The sequence below is a fragment of the Phascolarctos cinereus genome, unplaced genomic scaffold, assembly GCF_003287225.1.
Source record: "Phascolarctos cinereus isolate Bilbo 61053 unplaced genomic scaffold, phaCin_HiC Scaffold_3;HRSCAF=262, whole genome shotgun sequence".
Taxonomy (NCBI): domain Eukaryota; kingdom Metazoa; phylum Chordata; class Mammalia; order Diprotodontia; family Phascolarctidae; genus Phascolarctos; species Phascolarctos cinereus.
The window spans coordinates 70,456,398-70,473,015 of NW_027555736.1; the positions used below are offsets into that span (position 1 = coordinate 70,456,398).

A 16,618-nucleotide genomic window follows, 5' to 3' on the forward strand; every position below is an offset into this window, starting at 1 on the left:
CTAGTGTTTGACAGGTTTAGATGACTGAACCTGATAATGGAGAAGAAACATGGTACAGTAGAAAAAGCCCTAGAAATGGAGTCAGAGGACCTAGGTTAAAATCCTGCCTCTCTCACTTAATGAACCTCTTTAGGTCTATTTCTTCATCTGTAGGAGAAGGGGTTGGACTAGAAAGCCTCTTAAGATCTGGTAGATCCCATGGATAGTAAGAATATCTTACTTTCCTCCAGCTGGTGCACCTGACAGACCATTACTGCCTGTCCACGTGGGCACACCAGAGACAGCCCCCAAACACCGTTGACGAGACATCTTCAGTGCTTTCAATGCATCCTGGGCTACTCGATTTGCCTCTGCCTCCACTAACACATAATCCGGACTGGAAGCTTCCATAATAGCATCATGTTTCATGACACTGTGAACTCCTACTAGTGAGACAAATCAAAACAGCAAATTGAAGTAAGAGCCCATGCTTGTACAGCCACCAGTTATGGTACTGGCCATTCTCTTATGTTTGACTTATTTTTTCATTCCCACTAGATAAGTTTTATTTAATAATTTCTTTCTAAATGAATTTTGAATCTCTTGCTTTTATATAACATTTATTTCCCAATACATCAGGCTCCCACCCAAAGAGCCATCTCTTTTAACAAAGAATAAAAATAGAATGAGAAAAAAAGTTCAGCAAAACTAACCAACACATCAAATATAACTCAACTGTATATGCAGTATCCCAGAATTCTTCAGGGCTGTTTGGCCATTATAATCACACTTCATTTATTTTTGTTTATTTTTCCCATTTTCGTTGCTGTGATCATTGTGTAATTTTTTTCTCCTGGTTCTTACTTCATTTTGCATCAGTTCATAAGTGTAGATAGCACATTTAAATAGAGTATGACTCTAGGGAAATCTATTTAAAGGTGAACACTTAGTGAATATTTTGTCCCTTTTAATAGTTTTATTCATTAAATTAAGAAAACTAAAACATTTAATTTTTAAAATCTAGCAACTAAACTTTATTTTTAAAATGCAAACTTAAAATACCAAATTTTGAGACATCCAGCACACTCTGTATACATACTTGAGATTTATGCCTTCTAGTACTCCTTTACAGTCATACTTCATTACAGGGAAGTTTAATAATTTCCAAATGATACAGAGAACAGTTCTGAGGGATGCTCTACGATTAGGTTCCTAATGCAGCCCCTGACCTGTTGTAATCAATTTATTGTGATTTTTTTCCAAGACGCACGAATTTTTTAAGTACAGAAAATGTTTCTCTTCCTATACTGTAGCACGTATATTAAAAGGTAGAAAAATTTTCTCTAGAGAGAAAAACGAACACAAGGAATACAAATTTGATTATTCCAAAAACTCTCCTGGATGCTTTAGTGTCATCAACATGAATACCAATTATTTTATTAAGTTGTAAAACATTGATGTCGCTTGCGGCTACTGAAGAATAGGCAGTCTTATTTGTACTACTATACTTAATTTTTTTAGTGAGATTTTTCAGTTCTTCCTTCTCCTCTTTAAAATCAGGAAATCTACTATCACTTCTAGCTCCTACCAGTATAACAAGATTCATCTCCTTTATCTCAAACCCTCTTCCTAGTTTTCTGTTTCTAATCTGCTTTGGACTAGGAAATCAGTAAAACAAGCTTGTTATAAAACTGTGTCTAAAGTTACAGTAAACAGGTTATGAGTGAAGGCCCAAGGACTGGTCAAAGGCCATTTTACTTATGTTTGGAATTTTAGCTATGTTCTAGATACTTGAGGTTGGCAAATAAGTGAAAACAATGAATAACTAAATCTAAACCTTTAGGTTGCAAATTTTTAAAAAACATTAAAAGCTGTCATTTAAAATTAACTTCTGAGATTAAGTATAATATGAAATAAACTGGCTACTATTTTCATACAGCATCATAACCATTCAAAGAACTAGCTATCTCTGTAAACTTTCAGTTTACTCCTTTGAAGCAAAAACTAATTTTTCAAAAACTTCGATTTCCTCCAAGTCTTTAGAAAGATTAAAGGTGTTTGTTTTTTTTAATTTGAAAATTGCAACTATTTTCAAAGACAGAGAAAACTAAAGTATAGAAGGGGGAATATTCTGGGGTTAAGGTCTGCACAGTACTTTCTGCAAGCCTAGATAATAAAGAAATTGCTTTCATTTTCTTATTCCGGCATCCCTATGGAAAACCCAATGAAAAAGATTACCTGATCTTTTGAAAAGCTTTTCCAAAACATAATCATCATTTTTTTGCTGATTTTCTTCTTTCTCATCATCATGCTTCCGGTACTGTTTTTGTCTAACCAGGTGTGGGATGCGTGTTCCTTCAAACTTGGCATCTTTGGAATGTTTGGGTGTGTGAGAGCTCTGTTTCTGCCCTCGGTGCTTTCCAGTCTCCTTTCCCTCCACAAGATGATGCTTTGTTTTTGACTTGTGTTTACAGAACCGGTTCTCAGTCTGCTCACTCTCGAGGTTGAGATCTGGTTTGGCCTGCGAGCTTCTCTTCTCACAAGGAAGGTCTTGCTTTGTATCTAAATCTTCACCACCAGCTGTCTTGAAGTTTTCAATGGTACATGAAGAGTTTAAATTTTCCCCATTCCTTAAAATCATTACAGTCTTTGAAGGTTCATCTGATGTGGAAAATGCATTTGTATGTGCACATTTATCTTCTACAAGATGAGCTTCAACACCCTCCGCTGAAAGGCTGCTTTGGTTACAAGTTCCTAAATTTAAACCTGCTCCTTTATCCTTGTATTTCCCTTGAGATGAGCCAGCAATGGCTTCAGGAACGTTGGCATCAGATAACGTGCTGCGTTCGGGAGAAACGTCTGCTTGAGGCACACCTTCTCTGTCAGCAACAGGAGAGGAGTTTTGAAGTCTTCTTTTCAAATGATGTTTAGGTGCCTGAACATCTGAGCCAGTTCCTAATTTATGGATTTAAAAAAGAAATTGTTCATTATATTGCATGAATTAAGAGTATAATGCTTTTAAGCGTAATTGTTTCACGCAATACCTGCAAAAATAGCACTAGTTTCAGTGCCTTGAGATTCATCAGGACTGCTGAGAGTAAACAGCTCATAAAGATCATTGGACTTAAAAAAACGTCTTTGTCTGGGATCTTTCAGTATTCTGTTTGTTAAAAACTGCTTGAAGATTTGCCTAAAAATATAGGGAAAAAATACAATTGGTATAAAATAATATCTAGCTACACCTGAGTACATAATCCTTAAAATGCAATAGAAATCTATAATAATTTTACCCAAAAGAGTTCTAATGCAGTGGGAGAGATGTGTGTGTTATACCCAGTTACATTATTAACCACTACAGTCAATTAACTTTAAGAACTTCTATTATAACACCAACTATATTAACATAACAGGTAAGTGCTACTCATTATTTAGATTCTAAATTTTAACTATAATAAAAGGTTTTCCAAATTCAAAGAATTTTTGAATTCGAAGAAGCAAAGTTTCAAAACATGAGAAGCCACTATAATTACAAGCTGAGGCAAGAGGGTGAAGTGTCTATTGCTCAGTATTTCTTTACATAGCTTCAGAGCCATGCTTATTACAAAAGGTCCAGGCAAAATATACTAGGATCCTCAAGTGTTCCTTGTAAATACCACTACTTCTGCATTTAGACTTTCTGCTTTCTTTAAAAAAAAAATCATACTTTATTTACACATTTATTTTCTAAAATTTTGAGTTCCAAATTCTCTCCTTCCCTCCACCCTGCCCCACCCATTGAGAAAGCAAGAAATATGATACCCATTGTTCATATGAAATCATGCAAAACATAGATCCATATTAGCCATGTTGGGGAAAAAAAAGCAAGAAAAATAAAAAATGTGAAAAACAATCCATATTCAAGAGTTTATCAGTTCTTTATGTGGAAGGGGAAAGCATTTTTTATCATGAGTCCTTGGAATTCTCTTGGATCACTGTATTGATCATAACAGCCAGGTTTTTCACAGTTGATCATTACAATATCACTGTTACTGCATACAATATCCTCCTGTTCTCACTTCACTCTGTATCAGTTCATATGTGTTCCTAGGTTTTTCTGAAACCATCCCCCCTCATCATTTCTTATAGCACAATAGTATTCTATCATAATTACATGCCATAACTTGTTTAGCCATTCCCCAATTGATGGGCAGCCCCTCAATTCCCAATTATTTTGCTACCAGACTTCTTCCTTTCTTAAAGAGGTGACTCATTCCATAGAAAATAAATGGACAGCCAACAGATGCAAATTAATCTTAAGCTCACATGTGAGCGACTTCTTTTGAAGTTTAAGAAGGAATAAAAATTTTCCACTTCATACGCATTTGTGGAAATGATAGAAAAGCCTCATTTTGGCTGTCCTTTCAAAGGAGAGAAAATATGAAGTTAATCAAAAAGCATAAAACCTCAAAATCATCCAAAGGTTACAATCTCCATGATGAGGGCATTCCCTCCAGTGAGAGAGAAGGTAAGCTGTCTATGCCCAGACATACTGATTAATTTACTGGCTCATCATCCATATCTCAACATGTAACTGTGAGTGGTGTTCCTCAAGGATCTGTCCTGGGGCCCTCTTTTTTTTTTCCTACACTATTTTCATGGGTTATTAATTATCTTTCACATGTATATACCTCTACTGCTGATACAGCTTCTCTGGCCACCCTTTCCAGTAGTGGTTGCACTTCCTGACTCACAGTAGAGGTGGGAGAGTTTTAATAATTGCTTCCATTGGCACTTTCAGGCTCTACCTCTATGTCCAACATTCGGGATCTCTTTTCCTTGGAGGTTCACTCAATCCATACCACCCATTTAAGATTCTGTAACTTATCTCTTGACCTCTGGTATTCTCTCGTTTCCTCAATGAGTTCAGTGTCTGGCTCACTCTTTCCTCCCCAACACCTGCCCTCATACTAAGGGGACTTCAATATGTATACTGAAGTCCCCTTCAAACACACTAACTTCTCAGTTCCTCAACTTACTCATTCCTCACAATCTAAGCTTCCACCCCATAGCAACACAAGAAATAGTCACATTCTTGATCTTGCTATCACCCCAAAGTATTTCATTTTCATATTCATGAACTCTGAAATTCCCTTATTTGAACAAAATATGTTGTCATTCTACCTTTGCTTTGTAACTCCTACTCCTGTTCTCTGTCCTCACCATGGCCTCCAAACCCTGCACCCCTCAATTCTTTCCCAGAACCATCATTCCTGCATTGTATCATTCCCTTCCTCATCTTGACCCCTTGGTGAACCACTTCGATTCTACACGGTCATCCCTTGCCCCCTTATCCTGTCACCTACGACCTGCCAAGCCCCAGTCTTGGATTACTCTAACCAAATGCTGCCTTCACTCCTATTCACATGCTGCTGAACAATACTGGAGAAAATAATCACAAAACAGTGCCGAGAGGGTTCACTACAAGTTTATGTTACAAAATCTTAACGGGGTCCTCCCTGCAGCAAAACAATCCCCTTACACTCTCTCATCAATTCAATACATCAATACACCATTCACCATACGGTTCAAACCTTTCCATCCCTCCTCATGCTTCTCATAGCACCACCTCCTCACACTTTCTCAGCTGCAAACCTTGCTTCATAGTTCAAGGAAAACGTGGAGACCATTTGCTGAGAACCTCCTTTTATCCCCTCCTCCTCATCACACATTACTCAGATGCCTTCCATCACTCTCTCCTCCTTAATCCATCTCACGTGAAGAGGTCACTCTTCTCCTTGTCAAGGTAACCCTGCCTACATGCACAAATGATCCCATTTCATTCCAACTTCTCCAGCAGATTTCCCACTCTATTACTCCTACTCTCTCACTAAGCTTCAATCTCTCCCTGTCTACTGGTTGCTTCTCCACTTCTCATAAGCATGCTTGTTATATCTCACCCATCCCCCCAAAATCCTCACCTGATCTGTCCACCCTCACCAGTATCCTATATCTCTCCACCCTTTTGTGGCTAAACTCCCTGAAAAGATTATCTATAACTGATGCCTATACTTCCTTCCCTCTAACTCTCATCTGAACTCTGCAGTTTGGCTTCCAAGCTCATCATTTAGCTGACACTGCTCTCTCCAAAACGACCAATGAGCTGCCAAAGTTGCCAACTACCAAATCTAACGGACTTCTCTCAATTCCCACCCTTCTTGACTTCTATCCAATCTGTTCCCAAGGCCTGTCAGTTTCACCTTTGCAACATCTCTTGAATATGCCCCCTTCTCTCCTCTGACACCGCCCTCTAGTGCAGGCCCTTATCACCTCACATCTGGACAATATTATAATAGTCTGCTGAGGGCCTGCCTGCCTCAAGTCTCTCCCCACTATAATCCATCCTCCATTCAGCCACTAAAGTGGTTTTTCTTCTTCATAAAGGTCCTCTCTAGAGCTGAACCTGCCACGCATTCAAACTCTATTGTAGAGAGCATAGCTCCAATGGGCTAGTCACATAGTTCAAATGCCAACACACTCTTACCCAAAAGACTATTTTATGGAGAACTCATACATACTAAGTGCTCACATGGTGGTCAGAAGGAGTGGTATAAGGACACTGCGAAGGTATCTCCGACAAACTTTAGTACTGACTGTGAGATATGGGAAACACTGGCACAAGAACATCCGGCATGGCATGCCTGCATTACAGAAGGCACCGTACTTCATGAGTAAAGCAGAATCATAAAAGCACAAAGGAAACACGAGCAGCATAAATCTAACTCATACTGGTCTGGTCAGCCACAGTTCAATATGCCAGAGCCTGACTCCAACAGTGTGATGTCACTGGTCTTCAAAAACAAAGGACAATAACAACAAAATTATTCCTGAAGCACAGATCCAATCATTTCTCTCTCTTCCTCAATAAACTCCAGTGGCTCCCTACTGCCTCCAAAAACAAAGTGCTCTATTTGGCATTCAAAGCCCTTCATAACCTAGCCTCCTTCTACCTTTCCAGTCACTTTACTCCCTGTAATCGAAAGGATTACATACTGCGCAGATTCAATTTAGGTTCAGATCTCAAGATATAATGACACGTACTCAGTGTAATCTTAACAAATAATCACATTTATTTTACAATGATTAATAAAACACACATAAAGATAAGAATAACATTCAATATAATAAGTAACAATCAAAATAAAGGATAAAGGAAAGTAGGAATAAGAAAAGAAAGAATACACCCTCACTGACCAGGCGAGCTGATATACTTAATAGACTGGGGAGATTGGAGAACGGCCCAAAGGTCTGGTCAGGGGGGCCAACGGAGCAGCATCCCACTCCGACTCAACAGAAGCCATGCACACAGTCTGCTTCTGAACACAACAGAGATTCGGCATCCCTACCTCTGACATAAAAGTCTCCAAAGATCCCTTTCCAAATTATCCCTTTTATATCTATGTAAACCAGGGAAAGACAATCTTGATATTTTGTTTTGTGTACATATCGTTGGTGAGCTCATGTCCAGGCACGCACACATCTTTAGCAAAAGTTGGGGCTTCATCAGAGCCCCAAATACCTGCTTGCTGTGTAAGTCTCCAAGGAGCAATCAATGCCTTGGACAGTTACACACCTTTCTCAAGAAAAATGTTCCTTGAGATAAATGGCTTTCCCAGGTAACACAGCTTGTTGGTTATTTAATGTTTCATCTCCATGGTCACCTCCGGCCACGAACGATAACTCCCATCTATCTGTATGTCAGGACACGAAGCAGTTACACCGTTAGGTCTTGAGACGGTTACACAAGGGCCTGGGGAGGATCTATCCTCCTCAGTTTCCCTTACACTCCCCAATAGGTATTCTTCAATCAAGTGACACCGGCCTCTAGGCTGTTCCCCAAACAAGATGCTCCATCTTCTGGCTCCTAGTATTTTCTCTGGCTGTGCCCCATACCTGGAATGCTCTCCCTCCTCTGCTCTGACTACTGACCTCCTTGGCTTCCTTTAAGTTCCAACTAAATCCCATCTTCTACAAGAACCTTCCCCAGCCTTTTTGAATACCACTGCCTTTCCTCTGTTATTCCCTATTTATCCAGTACATAGCTTGCTTTGCATACATTTGTTTGTATGTTATCTTCCTCATTAGACTGCAAACTCCTTGAGGGCAATGACTGCTTTTTGCCTCTTGTGTATACCCAGCACTTAGCACAGTGCTTGGCACATAGTGAAGGCTAAATAAATGTTTACTGATGGACTATGTGCAGCCTTTGACAATGCTGATAACCCTCTTCTCTAGCTTTTCATGACACTGCTCTCTCCTGGCTTTCCTCTTACCTGACTGCTCTTTCTCAGTCTCCTTTGCTGGACCTTTATCCAAGTCGCACCTGTTAACTGTGGGTATCCCTGAAGGCTCTGTCCCAAGCGCTTTTCTATTCTCCCTCTTTACCATTTTGCCATGATTTCATCATCTCATATGGATTTAAATTTTTTCATGCTGATAATTCCCAGATCTATTCATCCAGCCCTAACCTCTCTCCTAATCTTCAGTCTTGCATCTCCTGCTGCCTACTGTTCATCTCAAACTGGATTTCTGTAGACATCTTAAATTCAACAAGTCCAAAAATAAAGTCACTATCTTTCCCCTTCTTAATTGTCCTATTACTGTCATGGGCACCACTATTCTCCCAGTCACCTCATTTGCTCTCCACACTCAATCTCTGGCCAAACTCTGCTCATTATATCGTCACAATACCAATCTCACATACTCCCTTCTCTCCTCTGACCTTGTGGCCACCACTCTGTTGCAGGCTATCATCATATCAATGTCTTAGGTCTGGACTACCGCAGAAACCTTCTGACTGGTCTCCCTGTCTGGTGTTTCTCATCACTCCGGTCTATTCTACACTTAGCTATCAAACTGACCTTCCTCAATCCCACGTCTGACCACATCACTCATCCACCCCCATTCAATAAACTCCAGTGGCTTCCTATCAGCTCCAGATATATATATAAACACTGTCTGGCTTTTGAAGCCTTCATAACTGACCCACCTCCCACCTCTTTACTCTCCTCCCCCCACCCCCCCATGCACTTTGTGATCCTGTGACCCGGATCTCCTTGCTATGCACTGCACAAGACACACCACTTCCCAACTCCAGGCATTTTCACTGGCTGTCTCCCATGCTCAGAATTCTCTCCTTCCTCTTCTCCACCTCCCAGCCTCCTGGCTTCCTTCAAGTCCCAGCTAAAATCCCACTCTCTACAAGAAGCCTTTCTTCTTGATTCTACTAAATGCTAGTGAATTCCCTCTGTGATTATTTCCAATTTATTCTGTATACAGTTTGTTTGGTCATAGTTGTCTCTCCCATTAGGCTATGAGCTCCTTGAGAAAAAGTACTATTTTCTGGGGGGTTTTTGTATCCCTTGTATTTAGCCAAGTGCTTGGCACACAGGAGGTATTTAATAAATGCTTATTATTTATCCATATACTCCCATTAATCCACCATACAAGGGGCCACTCACTATGCTAAGGGATTTCCTTTCATTTTCCTTAACATCTCAGGATGTCCAAACATTTATCCTGCAATCTTATGTGACCATCCCACTTTTTTTTTCCAAATCAAAATTTCCCTAACAAACAACCTTTACTCCAGCTCTTCTTCCAAGTTTCAGACTTATTATAGGTGGTAGCCTGCTCATATCCATTCTTCTGCTGTCTTGATATTTATTTTTAATTCTTCGCAGACTCTGTCTTTTCATGGATGGGACTTTGTTTCAGGGAGAAATATGGAGTGATTCAAAAAGCTTTACAATTTCCCAATGGCAACCTAGCTCACTACCTTCCTCTAGTTTAATTCTGTCCCAACTTGCTATCAATTTTTACTGTCTAGTCAAGGTGTAACTATGTATGATGGACGAGGTCAACAAGTTCTCCATCCAACTGCTTGTCACAATACAGACAACAGTCTTCATTCACTTGATTTTTATTATTTGGATGGTTAGCCTCAAGTCTTTTAAGTGGTTATATACTTCCAAGGTATCTACTATGTTCCACAGTTTGATGCAAACAGTACAAGGTGATATGTAATCAGGACTATCAGGAGGAATTTACCATCCTTATAAAATTCCTCTTAAACTTGGACTTCGAACTTCATCTCCTCCAAGTTGATGGAAAACATCATCTCACTATTTAGTGTACCTACATCTACCTATTTATGCTTCACCTGATATTTATGATCAGAAGGCCAAACAAAATTATTTCTGTTGTTATATTTTCCAAAAAATCACAAATAATTTTGATGTATGGATGAAAGACCCTTTGGAGGACGAGAACCTTTAAAGTGGCATTTTGCTATACTGAATAAATTATTTTTTATAATCAACAAATACTAAATATAGCAAGTGTGTATTTTCTACATTCTTCAGTCAACATAGCAATTGAAAAGAGAGTATTACGGAGTAATACTTGCAAAAACTCGCCTATTCTCTAGCATACTTGCCACTGAGGATGCTCTCAATTTATGTGTAAATAGTTCTCATGAAAACCTCATGTAGAGGGAAAGGTAGGTTTACAGATTAGTAGTTACTGATGTTCTCTTGCTCATTTTGTTTTGTTAAGATTTGAGGGTTTGTTTTTTTTCAGGGTCTTGATAACTCCCCCTCTGACACTTCGTGAACTAATCCTTCACTATCCTCACAACTATGTCACCTCAAACCACAAATTTCCTCTATGTTCAACTTGTTCTAATTCAGCTGCTTTTCTCATCTTTGTTTTCTTTAGCGCCATTCCTTCCCTTCATTGTAGAGGTGAGAACTATGAGTATAGAATACTACATATACACATCACAATTAATATACTGGCTAGTTGTACTGCTCTTTTTTTTCCTTTCTCTTTTGAAATTTTTGTTAAAAGGGCAGGCTTGTGAGGGGACACATGTATTCAAAAATTAGTGTGACAAAAAAAATTAATTAATTTTTAAAAGTTCTGGTTCAAAATACTGGCAGATGTACTTTTGATCTGATTTCAAATATAACCAATCAAGTTAGATAACATTATTAAGAAAATGATTGTTGATTCTGCTGACCTGTGATAAATCTTTTCTTCAATGGTACCTGCAGTAAGGAGCCTATAAACAGTCACTTGTTTCTTCTGGCCTATTCTCCAAGCACGCTCTCGAGCCTATTACAGAAAGATAACATTTCATCTTAACTAAGGCATAATTCAAAGACAAGAAGTAGTGTCCTTCCTCCCACCCTAAATTTAAAACAGCAACATTTGAGAGAAATAAACAGGCCTAATTACCACAAATAAAGACAGGCAAGTTATAAAGCTAAAACTGTTACATTACAAGCTGAAACATGTGCGGTTTACCAATTCAAAATTTTATCAAGCATATTCACTATTTAAAATACAATAAATATACCAAAATATTACATAAATGATGAATTTATCTGACTATATGATTCAGGTAGAAAATATTTTCCAAATGGTAAGATATATTAATTATACACAGCCCCCAAATTTCATGAAATATTGCTGTCCTCAAAGCGCTAACAATTACTAGTACTCTACACCAAGGCATGCACATATTTAAGCATAATTACAAAAACACATACAGAAATCTGTGCAGGCGCTTAGTTCGTGCCTTACTACTTATAAAATTAACATTAAAATAATAAGCTCCTGATTTTTAACTTTTAATTGGAACATAACAAACCTGTGTGTCTGTGCTGGGGTTCCAGTCAGGGTCATAAATGATAACTCTGTTTGCTCCCGTCAAGTTGACTCCTATGCCACCCACACGAGTGGTAAGAAGAAATACAAATATGGAAGAGTCCTGTAAACAACACAGAAACCATTTAATATTTAAACTTAAAGTCAGTCACAGATGATTAATAATTTTTTTGCACATTTGTCAATGTCATGTGGCATTTTGGCAATGTGTATTATAGTAGTTGTGTTTTATTTTAATAACTAATAAGATCTCACCTCATTGTATCTCGTGATAAGTGGCTGTCTTGAAGCTATTGTAGTAGTACCATCCATCTTGAGGTAGGAATATTCTCGTGCTCTAAGAAAGACTTCAAGTAAATGTAGCATCTGTAGGGGTTTAATGAAATAATACGTAATAAATGCTTGCATATCTCTATGAACATCTCATCTCTTCCATTCAGAAGCTCCAAGGTAGGCAAATACAACCTTTGCTCTGTTGAGAGAGACATATTATACTATTTCTTCCAAAAAATGTTTCATTGATATTTTTATTTCTTATATCACCTTCACTTCCATCTTAAACCTTAAGCCAGAGAAAAAAAACGTTCCACATCCATAAATCCTCTACCTTTACAAAGAAGGGAGGTGGTTTTTATGCCTAAGATAAATAAAACAGCAGCACTCTTTCATTATTTATTATAGTCAGTTTTAATGAAGAAAACAGCATTTATTTTGTTTGGATTATACCCTCCCTTCTGAAGTTGAATTCACAGAACTTAATCTTTAGAAATCATGAGCTTATGGTATGGAGCTTGCATGCTCACCTGTCTTGACTGAGAAAACAATAACACTCGATGACCCTGTTTGTGCCATATTTTTAGCAAAGATTCAACCACTATCATTTTCCCAGAGCGTTTCCAGTAGCCAAACTGGTCAGATTCCTCTAATTCTTCGTCTGGAAGACCTTTTATAATCTTGGGGCCTCCAGAGAAGAGATCAGGGTGATTGCATATTTTTCGTAATGCTACAAGTCCTGAAAAAACCTACAAAAGAAATAAAATTCTCAAAATAATATATTTCCTCACACTATATAAGAAGCAAGAGCAGGCAGATGTTAATATATAGGAATATTATTTCTCAGCATCAAAAGTCATTCTTTTCAACTCATGTTCCTTTCCTATATAGACAAGCCCTATCTTCTGCTACAAATTTTGTCAAATTTCATTTGCTGTTCCTTAATTTAGAGCCCCGTTTCATTTCTGAGGTGCCTTTATTAATTTGTTTCATAGTTTACAGATGCCTGAGCATGCTATCTAGTGGCAAATGAGGGAAACTACATCCTGTTTTCTAAAAGGGCAGTAGTAAAACAATGGAATGGTGTTGACTGCTTTTGCTTATAAGGGAAATTAATCAAGGGGGGGAAAAGGATTAAGTTTAGAATTCCTTGGATATATTTAACAGACTCAGGCCATGGAAATCACTCCCCCTACTAAAAAAAAAATTATAGGCAAAGCAATGTGGTACAGTAGAAAGAACAATGGTCTAACAATGGTTCACTGTGTGACCTTGGCAAAATCTATAAAGTGAGGGAGTTGGACTAGATCTCTAGGCCCTTTCTGCATTAAAATGCTAAACTTTATGTTTAATGTATAGCTAATATTAATTTTAAGTCAAATCTATTGCACAGCAAAGGTGTATCCTTTATGTGCTATTCACAAACACACACACATACATATATACATACAACTTATAGTACATTAAGGCTCATTATAAAAACAACATATTTCCCATTCACAACCTGTGTGAGCCTGGGCAAATTGCTCTCTCTCGCGCGCGCTCTCGCTCTCTCTCTCTCTCTCTCTCTCTCTCTCTCTCTCTCTCTGTGGGTCTCAGTTTTCTGTTATGTAAGACAGGAATGAAGATAGGTGGGCTGGATGACTTCTGAGATTTCTTTCTAAATCAAGACTCTTATCCATTACACAGGTACAAGAGAATAATTTTATAGCTTAAGAGTGAAAGGTGTTTTTAAAAATTGTATCTCTGATTTTATAATGTGCTATTAGTTATATCTGTAACACTTTGTGGGGAAAAAATCATTTGCAATGTGAAAGTTTGTTCATTAAATATACTACAGAAGAAAGCAAGCTTTGCCTGTAACATCTGTTGATTCTAAATTTGTTGATCCTGGCATTCAAGACCCTATATTATCTGGCTCCAGTCTTATCTCACACTCCTCCCCTTAACATCCCCATGTTCTAACCAAAACGGACTCCATTCTATCCTCTGTTCATATTCTGTCCTTTTTCACTTCCATGAATTTGCTTACACCATCCACCATGTCTATAATGCACTAATAATCCCCTCTGTAATTGGGGATACAAAGTTATATGACACCTAGACCCCATCCTCAAGTATCTTACAATCTGATGGGGAAAAGGAAGGAAGAGGGGAAGATGTGCATAAAAAACTATGATACAAAGGAAAGGAAAATAAGAATGTAAGGGCAAGGTCTATATAAAATAATTGCAGCAATTTAAGAAGGAAGAGATTAATTTCTAGGTGCATCAAGAAAGCCTTAACTGAGGAACTGTGTAGGATTTCAACAGATAAGAGTTATTTACATCAAGATTAAAATGGAGAGATGGAAGGGAAGCGTTGAGAATCTTACTAACATTTCTGAATATGAAATACAGGATTAACTCATAGTACTTAACCTATGAGGGGAATTATGACCAAAATGCAATTTTCCCCCCTAGGATATTCTTTATAATTAAAGAAATGCATTAAGTGATGTGACCTTTATTTCATAATCTTTATTGAACATACCAGACAACATTACCTAAAGATCTATTGAGAAGAGAAAGAAAATAATCACTATGTGGAACTTTCTTTACCCTAATACCAGAAGTCCTCAAGATCCATTTTGGTTACTACCCTACTGACTTGTTGAAAGTAAGTCAGACTGAAAGGAGAGCCAAGTTTTGCTACTACCATCCAGTGCTTTTTTTTGTGGGGTTTTGGTTTGTTTTTTTTTTTTTTTGGCGAGGTGATTGGGGTAAGTGACCTGCCCAGGGTCACACAGCTGGTAAGTGTCAAGTGTCTGGTCTGAGACTGCATTTGAACTCAGGTCCTCCTGACTCCAGGGCTGGTGCTCCATCCACTGTGCCACCGACCTGCTCCACATCCAGTGCTTCTTTAAGACTAAAGAGGCAACATGCCAAGGGGGGGGAGAAAGGCTGGTTTTAGAGTCAGAGGATCTAATTCCATCTTATTTCTGCCACTTACTCTGGTGATCTGGGGTCAAGTGAGTTTTCCCTCTCCAGAACTATTTCCTCTCTAAAATGAAGGGGTTGGCATTTGAGATCTTTGAAGTCCCTTCCAATTCTTAATCTATGATCCCAAGAATAGGTAGAAATAATTGTAGGATTTAATGTTTAAAAATAACTTTCAGTGTCTGATAATGAATTTTCTCTTCCATAAGTGGCAAAAGAATCTAAGATGGTGCAAAACTGGTACAATCAATCCATCCTTTGAATATGCACTGATTATAACGCCAGCTGAAAAGATAAACCAAAACTGTCAGATGATTTGTCAGATACCTCTAACCCTGAATATCTATCACTATAATTAACCCAAAACTCTCTTAAATTAATATAGGAATTGGACTTTTATGTTCCATTTGCCCTAAACATTTTAGCTTTTATTGTAATGCAAAAATAATCACATGTAACATTCACTAACTTGAGAATGCTACAAAGAATGACTAAAGTCTCAAAAGGAAACACTAATTAGCACAAAAAGAACCTAAAACTTGTAGTTATTATACCTGAGTTTCAAAATTCATTATTTCCATCTACAGGGCCAGCATAAGAACATAGAGAACTGCTAGTCAGTAGATTAAACATGAAACCATCTCCATTCTGTCTCAAAAAGTCTACCAGTATGTGTAACTGAAACTGTGAAGGAGTAGACTATAAAGTCTCAATTTACTTTGCAGATATTCCTAAATTTAAAAGACTTCTCATCTATATGCCAATTGAGACCAAATGCTCTCTAAATTAAGATAAGCAAAATAAAAAGATACCAGGTTCTTCATCACAGCACCAAATACTATATAGTAGAACACCTTAAGCCAAGTCTGAATTCAAATGATTATACTCTTCTGATAATGGAGCTTAACTAATAAATGGCTGAAGCATTGATAAATCTGGAATTCCTAAAGAATTTTCCCAATATACCAATTAGTATTTCTTTAGAATACTAGGATTCAATATGAGAACATACAGTTTGGAAGGCACGAAATACAGAAGACATTTCAGAAAAGAAATGAATGAATATGCAAATTACTTAGACATCCATTATAACCAATGACATACTAAATAGAAACTATGACAGGGACTATGAGAAAAGATGAAAGCATTAGAACTTAAGAAATGCAACTTGGGGTATTGAAGGCAGGAGGCTGTCATCTCCATTCTCCTTTCTGCCTCCCACTCCATCTTCTGATGATCTCCTCCTCTGCTTCCTAGCTTCCTTCAAGTCTCAGCTAGAGTCCCAGCTGCGGCAAAAAGCCTTATCCAGTCTTCATTAATCTTGGCGCCTTCTCTCTAAGGTTATCTCTAACTTACCCTGTCTCTATCTCATCTGTACATCGCTGTTTGCATGTTGTCTCCTCCACAAGACTGGGAGGTCCTTGACAGCAAGGGCTTTTTTTTTTTTTGCCTTTCTTTGCATCTTCAGCAATAAGATACAACTAGTAGTTGGCACACATTAATCAGTGCTAGCTGACTGACTCTTAAGGGTTACTAGACAACAATTCTGTTTCTACCGAGAACCAAACAAGACTGGCAACAAAAAAGTGCCCCACAAAGACAAGCTTTTTGTCATCAGGGCTACTAACCACCAGAGTGTGATATCGAGAGATCTTTTAAAAAGTCTTTCTCTCGAGGAT

At 38.0% G+C, this 16,618-nt stretch overlaps 1 protein-coding gene across 5 annotated transcripts in view; it reads right to left on the reverse strand.

Moving 5' to 3' along the window:
* Positions 1-16,618, reverse strand: part of ERCC6 (ERCC excision repair 6, chromatin remodeling factor) — a 106,464-nt gene that overhangs the window by 8,389 nt on the left and 81,457 nt on the right. For 2 of the 5 annotated variants that reach the window (XM_020996886.2, XM_020996887.2), the window contains exons 13-19: positions 12,492-12,710; positions 11,944-12,054; positions 11,672-11,791; positions 11,039-11,133; positions 3,024-3,169; positions 2,218-2,934; positions 221-425 (exon numbers count right to left, since the gene is read on the reverse strand). In XM_020996886.2, coding sequence (XP_020852545.1) covers positions 221-425; positions 2,218-2,934; positions 3,024-3,169; positions 11,039-11,133; positions 11,672-11,791; positions 11,944-12,054; positions 12,492-12,710 — 1,613 coding nt within the window. Of the gene's footprint in view, positions 1-220; positions 426-715; positions 908-2,217; positions 2,935-3,023; positions 3,170-11,038; positions 11,134-11,671; positions 11,792-11,943; positions 12,055-12,491; positions 12,711-16,618 lie in introns of those variants that run through there. The other 3 variants (XR_013485217.1, XM_078150908.1, XM_078150909.1) reach the window with 3 other exon arrangements.